Source organism: Gossypium raimondii, chromosome 7 (genome assembly GCF_025698545.1).
Source record: "Gossypium raimondii isolate GPD5lz chromosome 7, ASM2569854v1, whole genome shotgun sequence".
NCBI lineage: Eukaryota > Viridiplantae > Streptophyta > Magnoliopsida > Malvales > Malvaceae > Gossypium > Gossypium raimondii.
This window is the reverse complement of record NC_068571.1, coordinates 50045482-50058770: the sequence shown is the minus strand read 5'-3', so window position 1 is coordinate 50058770 and position 13289 is coordinate 50045482. Positions and strand designations below refer to the sequence as shown.

Here is a 13289-nt window from a genome sequence, read left to right as displayed (position 1 = left end):
ATTTTATCTAAAGCTTTTTATGGTTGGATGCACTGAAGTTGCAAATTTTTTTAGATATTTGAAGATTCGACATATTACCAAGAATATTGCATATAATGTCACAATAGCACTTATATGTGGATACAAAGTAAAAAGAATAATAGTAAAATTATTAATTTGTTATAATTTAGTATAATTGAAACACATGTTAAAGTAAACCGAAGTTTATTGATACAAATGCATTTACTACTTGGCATGACCAGTTAGACCATCCTGGATCATATATGATGTGAAAATTAATTAAGAATTTATATGAACATTCATTAAAGAACCGAATATTCTTTAATTTAAATGAATTCTCATATGTTGATTGTTTGATTATTAGAAACTCACTAGCCAAAGTTGAGATTTAATGAAGTCGAGGTAAGTTCGTATAACTAAATTGTGTATATTTATATGTTTTAATTTAATGTTGTATATGTGAATTTTATAAATGTCATATGTATGAAATTAATCACATATATGATAATGTTCGATAAATAATAAGTCCAGTTTGGATAAATGAGATTCGATGGATACAAGGTTCCCGAATTGGTTGTGGTCCTGCATATGTTGCGTACACGCCACAGCTCGAAAGAGCGTCCTGTTATTATCCATCTCGAGCTTCCCGTTATATGGTTCCTGGGAGCTTCCCGTTAATAGCTCTTCGGAGCATTCCGATCGGTTGTGATTCTGCATGTGTTGTGGACACACAGCAGCTCCTATTACCGTCTCGATATATGGCTCTTTATGAGCTTCCCGATTAAAGGCTCTTTGTGAGCTTCCTGATTAATGGCTCTCCGGATTTTCCCAGTATAGCTCGCTTGAACTTCCCGATATATGGCTATTCGGAGCTTCCGGAATATATCTCTTATGAGCTTCCTATTATACAGCCCAGATAAGCTTCCCGTTACATGGCTCACATGAGCTTCCCGTTATATGGCTTGAGAGAAAGCTTCCCGTTTATGTGCTCGTATGAACATTTCTGAATATGAACTGACGGTTTACAACTTTGTACACTTCATGTGTACTACTCTTGTATTCATCGATATTTTAAATAATTTAACGGGTAAAGTTTCGATATGGGATGATATGAATTCAAGATAAATTATTATGAGAAATACTTGAAATACAAATATATGATATGTACATGTTCATGGACACTTGAAGCGATGAATACTTGTATGTGGATATTGAATATTGATGAGCTCATTCATGTTTCTTGGTATTTATGTGAATTACATGACTAACAAACTTGATAAGGATATGTATTTAGTCAATTGGCCAAATTGGTTTGAGCATGTTTATTTGCTTATTTTAAATGTAAATTAAATGGTAAGTTAATATTCTATTATACGAACTTACTAAGCATTAAATGCTTATTCTGTTTTATTTTACTCTGTTCTATAGTAATTCAGAAGCTCGTTGATTTGGAAGCTTGGCGGAGATATCATCACACTATCCATCGACTCATCTCGGTATATTTAGTAAATCAACTTTGGTTATAATAGCATGTATAGGTCAATATTGGCATGTAAATGTTTTGTTATGATTAGCCATTGGAATAGTTTGTGTTAGTATAATTATATAAATATATATGTATGTGTATGTGGCCTCATCAACTAGATATATATGTGAGTGAATGAATGGAAATGAAATGTAAATTGAATATGCATATAATAAATCGGCCAACAAGGTAAGTTTATATACTTGGTTGTGTGATAAAATGCTAAGTTTAAGACTTGATATTGGTTTGGTTTGAATGTCTTGTATTGGTTATAAATATGTTAAAATGTTTTTGTAGGTGGAAGACAAGTTTGGGTGAGAAATATGGCTAGGAATGACCTTATTTTGTCCACACGGGCAAAGACACGGGCGTGTGTCTCAGCCGTGTGTGACACACGGCCTAGCACATGGGCTTGTGTTTTGGCCGTGTGTCTCCTCCATCTTAAAAATTTCAAAACAGAATGCTCAAAATTGATCATACGGCCTGGCACACTGGTGTGTGGCTTGACCGTGTGACCCCTGCACCTATTTAATGCAAATTTTCATGTTCACACGACCTAGCACACGAGTGTGTGGCTTGGCCGTGTGACCCAAGTCAAAGAGTTGCACGGGTATGCACACGGGTTGTGACACGACCGTGTGCGCTATTTTGAATATCCACATAGCCTGAGACATGGGCGCGTCACATGGCCTAGCCACACGTGCGTGTGTCCCCTGCACCTAGGAAAATTTTATTATTTTACGAATTTTTTGAGTTTTCGGTTTAGTCCCGACTTATTTCTAATACATAGTTTGGGCCTCAATGACCCATATAAGGGACAATATGATTGAATGTGATTGAATTCTGATATGAATAGTAAATTATATAAATTAACTGTATTTGAACTGTAAACTTCGGTAATGCTCTGTAACCCTGTTTCAGCGATGGATATGGGTTAAGGGTGTTACAATGTTGATTTTCGTGTTGTATGCATCAAGCCAATAAGTTATAAATACTCCCCATTACAAATTATTTTTGATCAATAGTTAATCTTTGAATTTTTGTATGTGCGTATATGCTCCAATTGCTCCACCATAACGCACAAAGATGAATGAATCTTCAAAGAAAGTTGGGAATATATATTAATTACAAGTTTCTTTATGTTATTATATGTTTTAAATGTATTCGAGATTCAATTATGACATGATTTAAGATTACAATTTTGATTTGATAGTTTTCCCGTTATTAGGGAGGGAGAAATAATAACTTGTAATGAGTTAGGGGAGAGTAATTTGAACCGAAGTTCAATAAGGATAACTCATTATAAGTTAATTGTTAGATGTATTTATAAACTTAACGAGAATAACTAAGTGTTATATACCATCTAATATTTTAATTTGAATCAAAGCCCCAGAGGACAATAAGTTAGAATAAATAATAGATTGATCGATTCTAAAGATGAAAATTCTTTTAGAAGGTCATATAGTGGAGGCCGATACTCTAGAAGAGACATAAGACATAACTAATAAGTAAAACTCCGAAGAGATTCGTGTACGATATTAAATTTTAAAATAATGAAAAATAAGAGATCTCGATAAGTTATGTCAATTCAAGAAAATATGGAACTGAATAATAAAAGTAGTCGACAATGATTTTGCATGCAATATTATTATTGAAATAATGAAATAAAAGGAGGATCATGATTAAATCTATTGAGAAATATATATGAAATAAATTGATTAAAATAGAAAGACGCAACTCAAGTACAATTAAATTCGTGGAGTTTTTAGACCAGTAGTCCAAATATCTAAAGGTATAAAGCTAGCGAGGGTGCAATTGAAGTAGTTTTGCAAAAGCGAAATAAAAATATGAAGTTTTTTTGCTAAGTCATAGCATTGATTATGAAAAGATATAATATTTTGTTGTGGTGGATGTAATAACCTTTAGATATATTATTAAATTGACAATTCATAAAAGATTTAACTTGCTTCTAATGGTTATTGTTATAACCTTTTATGAATCACTATACAAGAAAGTTTATATTAAAATCCTTGAAAGATTTAGGATGCTAGAAGAATATTGAAGTTCTCGAGAAATTGTTCATTTATATGAATTGAAATAATTTGAACATATGTGGTAAATTTGACTTAGTGAATAATAGTTGAAGAAGGATCATAAAATGATCCAAAATAACTATTTGTGTTTTTATAAAAGAATCATGATTAAAGCTTATTATAATTATTGTTGAATCTCCGAAGATATCAAAATATATTTTCCCAAATTTCTCTCACTCATTACTTTTAAAAGAATGGTAATATAAATGCTTAGAAAATACATTCAAATAGTCATTTGAAAAACTAGTATTCAAGATTGAATACGTAGAATATGAGAAAATATGTGATGTTTTCATGAGGGGGAGTAAATACGCATTGCACTCTTTTTCCCTTAACCGAGGTTTTGTCCCATTGGGTTTTCTTAGTAAGGTTTTTAATGAGGTCGCATATTATGCGTATTATAGATTTTGTACTCTTTTTCTTTCATTAGATTTTTATCCCACAGGGTTTTTCCTAATAAGGTTTTAATGAGGCACATTATCTACCAATGGACATCCAAGGGGGAGTGTTATGAATATCTTATTAAGTGGATGTCTATTATGATCAAGATAAAGTTTTAATTTACTTTAAATTCTAATAGTTATTAGAATTAGATCTTTACTTCTTTTATACTTCTTATGCCTATAAATAGAGACTTTGATAAAGCATTGTAATCACCCATTTTGATCAATAAAGTACATCTTCTATTACTTTCATATTTTTTTGTTCTTTATTCTCTTTATCTCTCTTTATTTTATAACAATAAAAGATTTTTACATTATTTATTTTCTAAATTAACAATAAAATTCATTAAAAATTACTCTCATATATGTATTGTTAATAAAACCATTGACCGAGTTAGTGTCAACCTCAACTAGGTTACCAACTTGGTTGGAAAAATTATGGGAATGCCCTTTTGTAATTAAGATAAGTTATATTATTCAATGTATTTTACTCTTTTCACTTAAAATAACAAATAAAATATGCATATTGTGGGATTTAAACCCACGCCAATTGTATTAGTAATACATTTAATTTATCACGCAACTAAAATTTTATTTTCATATTTTTATACATTTTAATTTTATTATGCATACACTATTATCTCTATCAGTTGTATATCTACACTATTATTTAAGTTTGTTACTAAATTGGTGTCACCTTCAATCGAGTTGGTGGGAAATTACAAGAATTCCTTTTATAATTAAAATAAGTTAGGTTATTTGAGGGTATTTAAGTCTTTTCACTTTAAAAGAATAAAATATACATATGTTGGGATTTAAATCTACACCAATTACATTATTAAAACGTTAATTTACCACTCAACTAAAATTTTATTTTGATATTTTTATACATTTAATTTTATTATGCACACTCTATTACCTTCATCAGATGTATATCTATACCTACTATTAATAAAACCCCTGACGGAGATCATGTCATTCTCAACCGGATCACCAACTTGGTTAGAAAATTTACGAGAATGTCCTTTTGCAATTAAAATAAGATATATTATTCAATGATATTTTAATATTTTCATTAAAAAATAATAAAAATAGGCATATGGTGATATTCGAACTCACACAAATTGTATTAGTAAAACTTTTAATATATCATTCAACTAAGGTTTTATTTTAATATTTTTATACATTTTAATTTTATTATGCATGCTCTATTACCTCAAGTACTTGTATATATTAATAATGTATTTGATTGAGTTGGTGTCACAAGTTAAGTCGACACTAACTTAAGATCGATGATAACATCACGATAAATAATTTATTATAATTTTTAATTTTAATAACATACATATTTTATGCATTATTATTTAATTTCAAATAATAAGTTTGATTATTTATTGTAAACATACTTTTATATTTTCAAATTATAATATTCACGCGTATTAGTATATATAATATGCTCAAATGTAAAGGCCAAGGGCTAAGGGCTCACCACATATTTTATGTTTTTATATAATTTATTTATTTTCATCAAGATTCACCTCATTGTATTTTTTTTATCTCTAACCTAATTTTATATTTAAAGTTTCATGTTTAAAATAGTTTAATTAAATTTAAAAATAATGTTTCATCTATAATTATATTATTTGTACTTTATTGATTACTAATAAATTCTTTTAAAAATAAATTTATGTAATTATTTTAAATAAAATAATGTATAGGTATTATATTAAATAACTTTTAATATTTTATAAAAAATGTATTTTGATATAGATGGAAAAAACCTTTATAATTTAACTTCCATTTTTCATTTAAATAAAACATTAATAAAAATATTATTTGATATATTATTATCATTTTATTAATTTTTAATTATTTTTAGAAAACCATTATTTGAGATAAATATAGTTACAATAAAATTTTAATTATTTATTAATTTCATAAATTTTTAAAATATTAATTTCATAAATGTTAGATTTTAGAAAATATAGAAGATCAAATATGTGACGAGGATCACACAATTTAAACCTTGAATGCCTAATGAGAGCTTTGATAATTGTTTCATAAAAGTGAAGACATATAATTAAAATTTTATTTTATACAAGTTTTAATCTAATGTCTTTAATAATAAATATACTTCCTTTCATATGAGTGTATTATTACGATATTTAGTATTTATTTTTTGATATAATGTCTAGAATTACTTATAGCTCATCTCCAATCTTTAAATAAGAGAATAATACGTTTCAGAGAATTGGAACACACATTCTCTTATACTGCCAACAATATCAATAACACCTGAACTAAAATTCAATCCACTACCACCATTCATTTTAAATCTTATTATACTCAATCTCTTAATTACAATAATTAATTTCCCCGAATACATACGCATTGTGATCAGAAAAGAAATGAGTAGTGATGGGAGCCGGTGTATGCTTGACTTGTCTCCCCAAATGACGCAGTCCAATCAGCCCAATTCCCAAGAATAGACCCAACAAAGCAGCCACAAACGGACGAAAGTACCCCTGGTCCCTCACTTTCCCCCCTTCTCAGGATTCGTTTCCACAACTCATGCGGCGCCCTTCGATTGCGACGCGTACCCTCTAGCTCAATCTCTACCATCCAATAGCTTTGCTACACACATCTCTCTCTCTCTCTCTTCCTCCATTTGTTTTCTGCAAACGAAAGCTTCGTGTACCTTTGTCTTCCCCCCAAAGGCGCCATCAAATCATGATAATAATAACCACATAATAGTTAACAACAACAACAACAAAATCTTAATGAACCTTCCTTTTCTTTTATCCAGAAGATATGGATGAAAAAAATATGTGTATAAAATATATTTATAAGCTTTGATATTAAAATTAAGTGAGATTTATTTGTGATAGTTAAATTTAAAATTTTAGGACAAATTATATAGTAAATCATTAGTAAATTTTATTCTAGTCATATAATTAAAAACGTAATTTAGTCGTAAAAAGTATTCAAAATTTTTATTTTAATCACTGAATTGTTAAAATTTATGCTATATAATTTTCTTTATTTGTACTTTTGCACCAATTGGAAGTTATTTTTTTCCCTTCTTTTCTACAATTTAATTTTTTTCATGAAACATCTTTAGATGTCATGAATCTGTGAATCAAAATTCAAACAATTCTTTTCTCTGATCTCCGACACTGATCGTCAATGGATCTAAGGTATATTCTACTCGTCGATTGGAGCTTGTGGATGGAACTTCCTTTTAAAAAAAACTAATTAGCCCAGTGACTTTAATAAATTTTTTAAAATAGATTATTAACTTAAAAGAAAACTTTCGAATAGTTCAATGACTAAATTATAACTTTTTTAATTAAGTGACCAAATAAAAAAATTTACCCATAGTTTAATCACTAATGGTAGAATTTACTCAAAATTTTAAAAATTATGTGCCTTAAGTTTAACTCTCATTATAAAATTATTTTATTAAAAACATAAAAAGATAAAAGCACATTTATTAATTACCTTTATATATAATGATATTTTAATAATTTCCTATTGCCTCCTGATACTAACTACTTAATATGAATATAGATAAATAAAGATATAATTTTGAATTTCATCTAATTTAAAAAGATTAAAAAGTTAAAATTTATTAGCCTAATTATTAATAAATGTAGAAATTGTTTATTTCTTATTAATTTACTACTTATAAATTATCGAAAATAATTAGAAAAAACATAATTTTTATAAAGTAAATGGTAAAATCCTTTTTAACTAAAGTTGTATTTGATTTTATATAAATAAATAATTAAAACCCCATGTTTTCGATATATATTTTAATTTAGTTCGGCCGCCTATACATGAAGGGAGAGAGGGAGGCTGGGATATGTAAACTGCCCTACTTTTCATTGTTATCGGAGCTTTACCTTTTTTATATATATTATGTTTGATCTAGATTTGATGGTTTTTCTTTTTCGTTAGTGTCTTTGTCCATGGACATCACTGTTGGATTTGTTGTTGTGTATCTGTGCCACTTGGGTTTGTCACCGACATCTGTACCTTGTGCATGATAGAGAGAGAGAGAGAAAGACAAGTGAACCTGCCATAAGACCAGTGAGTGGATGTTGATGATAAGAAAGAGGGAGAGAAGGGGTTCTTCTTCTACTTCTTTCTTTGATTCTTCTTTCAACGTTTTGGGTTTTGGTTTGTGAGAGAAATAAAACCCTTTTTCTGGACACGTAGTTGGTTCTAATACTGAAAACGGCATGGATCGTCGATTTTGAGGTTTTTAACTTTTGGTAACTTTTCCCTAAATGGGGGTGTTACTGTGTTTTTCAGATCTGACTCATTCCTTTTCTTCGTTTTTCTTTCCGTAATTTTTATTTTTGGGGTTCATTTGTTTTCCTTATTGGTAAGCAGGTTTTACCTTTCATCATCATCTTCATGATCTGTGTAATCTCTCATTCATGGAACATAGAAATTGACAGAAGAGAGTGAGCACACAAAGGCACATGTATAAGCGCATACTTTGCTTTTGCGTGCTCACTTCTCTTTCTGTCAGCTTCCAGTGCCGGAATTTGATCCATCTTTTTTGGTCACTTCTCCGCCTGTTTTGTTCCTCCATTTCTATCTCTCTCTCATGGTCGGTCTCGTCGAAGACAAGGAATATGGTGAGTGGTGTGCCTTGCCATGCCATGCCTTGCGATGATCTGACTGTTTCCTTTCTCAATTTATGCTTTCTTTTTTTTAATGCGATTAGTAGGCTTTTTGATGTTATTCACTGTTGTGGTACGCCTGGTTACTGTGCGGATATAGCGGCAAAAACTATGAATAGCATGGGACCATTCACGTTATCCATTTCCTATTAGTAGCTAAGCCTAGTATGCTCCTCACTCCTCCCCTCTACAAACCCTTAATTTCTTCTTCTTCTTCTTTTTTTCTTTCTTTTTTTCCGATCATATTCAATACCCAGAAATTTGTTCTTATTATCAGGTTGCTTGGAATCTCTAAGTGGAAAATGGAGTTTTGTATTCCTTGGTTTAATTTAACCCTACCCTTTCTCAGGTGAGTAAAGAAGAGACTACTAGGACTTGGATTTATGATGATGTGAGTAAAGAAAAGGCAAATCCTTTTTCCTTTCCAAGTACTTGCATTATGCATGATTTATTAATTGACTTGGCTTTACAGGTGGTGCTCTATATTTTGATACTTCCATGATTGTAATTGTATCCATGTCTTTGTTATTTCTTGTATCTCCAATGGCATTTAGTTATGTTTTAGGATTAAAGAGTTAACATTACATGCAATCAACAATTTTCAAACTCTAAGATTACATGCAATCATTTTTGCAGCCTAAATGTTTGAACTTTTGTGGAGATGAAACTTCATAATATATTGTTTGTTCTTCAATGTTTGATATGAATGATTGCTTCTTTTCTTTTGTTGATTCCTGAATTCCAATTTTTGGGAGAAAATTAATTATGTAAACAAATTCTCTTCTGTTACAGTTTATCAAAAAGATTTGAGACCCTTCCCCCAAAAAAAAAAAAAAGAAAGAAATTTGCTGATTTCGATTTCGATCAACACCTCTGTTGTTTATGTGGTTAATTACTTATAGATTGAAATGAATTGCTAAAACAATTCAACTCGCAGTGAACTAGTTAACGTTTTGGTTAATCATGTTATGCAACTATTTGACACCTTAAAGCTAATGTTGATTGCAAGGCCGATACCTATAGAATCATTTTTCTCTGTCAAAAATTGTTATGCTCTTTTCGGGAATATAAATTCGAAGATTGGATTTCATTTGTTATATAAATTGCGAGAACGTTATGCATTCATTAGGTATAAATTAGTTGAGAATCATTATATTTTTTGAAAGTATAAAACATGAATTTCAAATTCTGAAATGTATTTGGGAATTTCAGATTCATTATTAAATAGCCATCTAACAGATCAATGAATTTGAGAACTAATCATAAATGTTATATTTGTATGTGTCTATTATGTAGCTTTCACTATTTTTAAAATCTAAATATTTGAAAATCCAAGTTCACTTATGTTTTGTTTAAGCATATAGTTCTATTGGAAACAATGGTTATTCCTTCTTTTTTCTTAATGATTCAATTGACTCTAGTTGGTTCTAGCTAGATAGCTTGTTCTTGATTGCACGTGCAATATTATAACTGCATGCAAGGTAATTGTTCATTTTCAACAACATGAAATTGTATTAATTTTTTCATCTTTCTTTGTATTTTGTTTATTGGGGATGGGATGTCAAATTCTGATCTATTAAGATATAAAACATTTGTGATTATCTGCTAATATATGTTTTAATTTTTGAAGGGATAAATGATAAGTAACATGAATAAGTTACTTGTAAGTACCTAAAACACACTGATCTCAGGTTTCAAAGTCTTCACTGAAATTGTTTGAAAATTTCGGGCTTTCATGTTTCATTAGATAAAATACCATGGTCGCATCAAATTTTTGTTTGACACATATTCGGATATGAGTATTAGGGTATGGTTCAATCGGACTTGTATCTGTAATGTCTGCTTACTTGAGTACTTTTATGTGGTTATACTTTTCGCAGGGTTTAAATTCCATTGGAAAAACCTTGCCCCATGATCCACCTCCTTAGCCACTCGCATGTTTGAATTGTTTTGCCTGTTTTATTATTATTGAATCTTTTCCTAAACTATATCGTTTGAATTACCAAGCATCCAATTGGTTTAATTCTCCATATCTTATTTTTGTTTTACTCACTACTTTAACTCCAATCATCAGTTTACATGCCAATGTGCAATATATCTTCTCTACCATACACACACACACACACACAAACACATGTATGTATATATATTCATGCACATTGACAATGAATTTTTAACTCCACATTCTGGGTTAAGAGACTGTTATACATGTGTCTTTTTTGGAATATATTTTAAGAATATGTGTGCACTCTACTAACTTTGCTTGTGAAGTATAAAATTTTGCTGGTGATGGTTGAAATATTTTTTCTTTTCAACAAATAGTAATTTATGGTACAGTTGTATTTTCATCGTTTGAGGTATTGAGTGGATACGTTCTTGGTCTTTTGAAGTTGAAGAGTTCACTTATGTTACAGTAGTAAAGTAAAGCCCTTACATTTGCACATTTCTATATTATAATATACAAGCTTTATTTTTGTGCTTGGTGCAAATGAAAGTTTTGTGTTTTTAATTTTTTGGCTCCCGAATTATACTGACCACAAATGAGTTGAATGAATTTGTAGAGATGGTCAAATTATGGGATCCTCAAATGTCAGCCTGTCTGCAAATATCCAGGTACTTAATTCTTAAAAATCATGCAACTTTTGTCGTCGGCTTTGCTGGGAATCCATCTTGGGGGAATATGACACCTTTTTGATGTTCAGAGACAATTCCGATCGGTGTTTCCTTAATGTATACATTGCAAATATCAATTATAGGTAGACTGCATTTAAATAGACTCATGTTTAATGTTTTCAGACTACTGTTAGCATTAATTTTGACAGAAGTGCATCCAATTAATGTTGGTTTTTGATACATACATACATACATACATACATACATACATACATACATACAAACACACACACACACATATATATGTATCTATATATATAACTTTATATAAAACCTCATCTTTCTGACTAATTCAGACATTGCATTTATGGTATAGTTCTCAGACATTGTAAGGCTCAAGAATGCAATAATGGATTTCTCTTAGAACTTTTAAATTTCAAACCATAATATATTTGAAACAATGTCATTCAAGGTTTGTGCCTAGGCACGCCTGCCCCTTGTCCCTTAGCACTAGAAAACAGAAGTGTCTTGGACCCTTTTGGGGAGGTCCATTTGATCAGGCAAACCGTTTGACCATAAGGAAAGGTATCCAACTCTATACTTCCCAGTGTTTGAGTGTTCATATATATGCATAGACCATAAGGAAATTATACATATTGACTAACAAAAAAGTTTACTAGTTTGGTAGATAACTTAGAACACGCTTTAGAGTTCATTACGATTTAATCTTCATATATATAGACACACATATACATATTGTGCTTTTGCTTACTCGGGCTAGTGCTTTTATTGTGCCTTGTGCATGAGGTAAAATAAGAGTTCTGGCACCTAGAGTGCAAGATGCACCCTTGACTACACTGATTTGAACTTTTTAACATTGTTGGACATTTACATGAATCTATGACAGATTTGTTCAATGCCAGAATTAGCAGAAGTTCATATGATGAGCTGTACTTTTAGTTCCGCACTAGATATCATGTCTTGATAGGTAACTTAATTTGTCCTTAATTATAGTATTCTATATCTATGTTCTTTTTAATCATATAATTTATTCACTATATCTGTATCCGAAGAGATCAATTCATCTGCACGACAATTGCACAATATGGGAGCATGATAGTGCTTGGAACCATGTTGGAATCCTTGGTTTTTTACTTCAACTTTTTCAAAGAAGAAGATGCAACGAAATAAAGTATTGTACATGGAGGTGATGTGTGCACATTGCATGGCCTGAATTCTTTCCAATGTAAGTACTAAACTTCAACAACTAAAACCTTTTCATTGGTGGAGTACATTCTAAATATCAATTTTATATAGAAAAGTTTATAGTGCTTCACTTTGTCGACTTGAAGAGCAAGCATTATCTTTGTTATCCGGACTAACTGCATCGGATATAGGTATAAACGGTGAAGTTTTCCTTTGAAAGTTTTTGGTAGGTATATTTAGAAGATCATATCCCATACTCATATTCAAGTGTGGGGACTTTGTTGTGGGCGTTCGAGCACTAGACATAGAAGTTATTACACAATTACATAAATAAGGTGTTGATGGTTGTTTTGTGTTGGATGAAAATGGTATTGTCAAAAGCTGGAAGTTGCTATCAACTCACTCATTCTTAATGATTAAGATGATAAGTAAACATCGAAGTTCAATCTGACATCAGATATATTAACACCAAAGATTTCATTCCGAAGGGGGTGATTCGTTGCTGTATATAACTAACAGAACCTTGAACCTAGAGTTTTAGATTCAAATTTTGGTATCATTTATGCGCTATCTTTTGCTTGTGGTGCATGCATCTATGGTTTAAGGCTAATGTTTGAAGAATTTAAGTTATATGCTTTCAGTGGAATTTAAAAATTTTACAAGCATATATGGGTATAGTAAAGTTATTAAAAAGTTCTACAAGATGGACGATGAT

At 30.3% G+C, this 13289-nt stretch overlaps 1 protein-coding gene across 17 annotated transcripts; it reads left to right on the top strand.

The window, feature by feature from the left end:
* Window positions 1-7887: 7887 nt before the first annotated feature.
* LOC128042374 (uncharacterized) lies at window positions 7888-12704 on the top strand. 17 transcript variants are annotated; one of them, XR_008197687.1, is made up of 6 exons: window positions 7894-8324; window positions 8460-8920; window positions 9033-9104; window positions 11317-11368; window positions 12276-12356; window positions 12442-12704. XR_008197687.1 is itself a non-coding variant. In XM_052633280.1 (6 exons), exons 1-5 carry the CDS (start codon window positions 8552-8554, stop codon window positions 12326-12328), a joined length of 360 nt encoding a protein of 119 aa, XP_052489240.1. In that variant the 5' UTR covers window positions 7894-8551; the 3' UTR covers window positions 12329-12356; window positions 12442-12704. The 17 variants fall into 17 exon arrangements, 2 of the variants coding, with proteins under 2 accessions (XP_052489240.1, XP_052489241.1); XR_008197694.1 differs by lacking the exon at window positions 9033-9104 and adding an exon at window positions 9105-9146 and having other exon boundaries at window positions 7894-8451; window positions 8856-8920; XR_008197691.1 differs by having other exon boundaries at window positions 7894-8451; window positions 8856-8920.
* The last annotated feature ends 585 nt before the right edge of the window (window positions 12705-13289 follow it).

Bases quoted from the DNA above. Each gene is read 5' to 3' on its own strand.
- LOC128042374 (XM_052633280.1), top strand. From the start codon at position 8,552: ATGTATAAGCGCATACTTTGCTTTTGCGTGCTCACTTCTCTTTCTGTC. The intron at 9,147-11,316 runs GTGAGTAAAGAA...ATGAATTTGTAG, and splicing joins GGACTTGGATTTATGATGAT to AGATGGTCAAATTATGGGAT. The intron at 11,512-12,275 runs GTAGACTGCATT...AATCTATGACAG, and splicing joins ATTGCAAATATCAATTATAG to ATTTGTTCAATGCCAGAATT.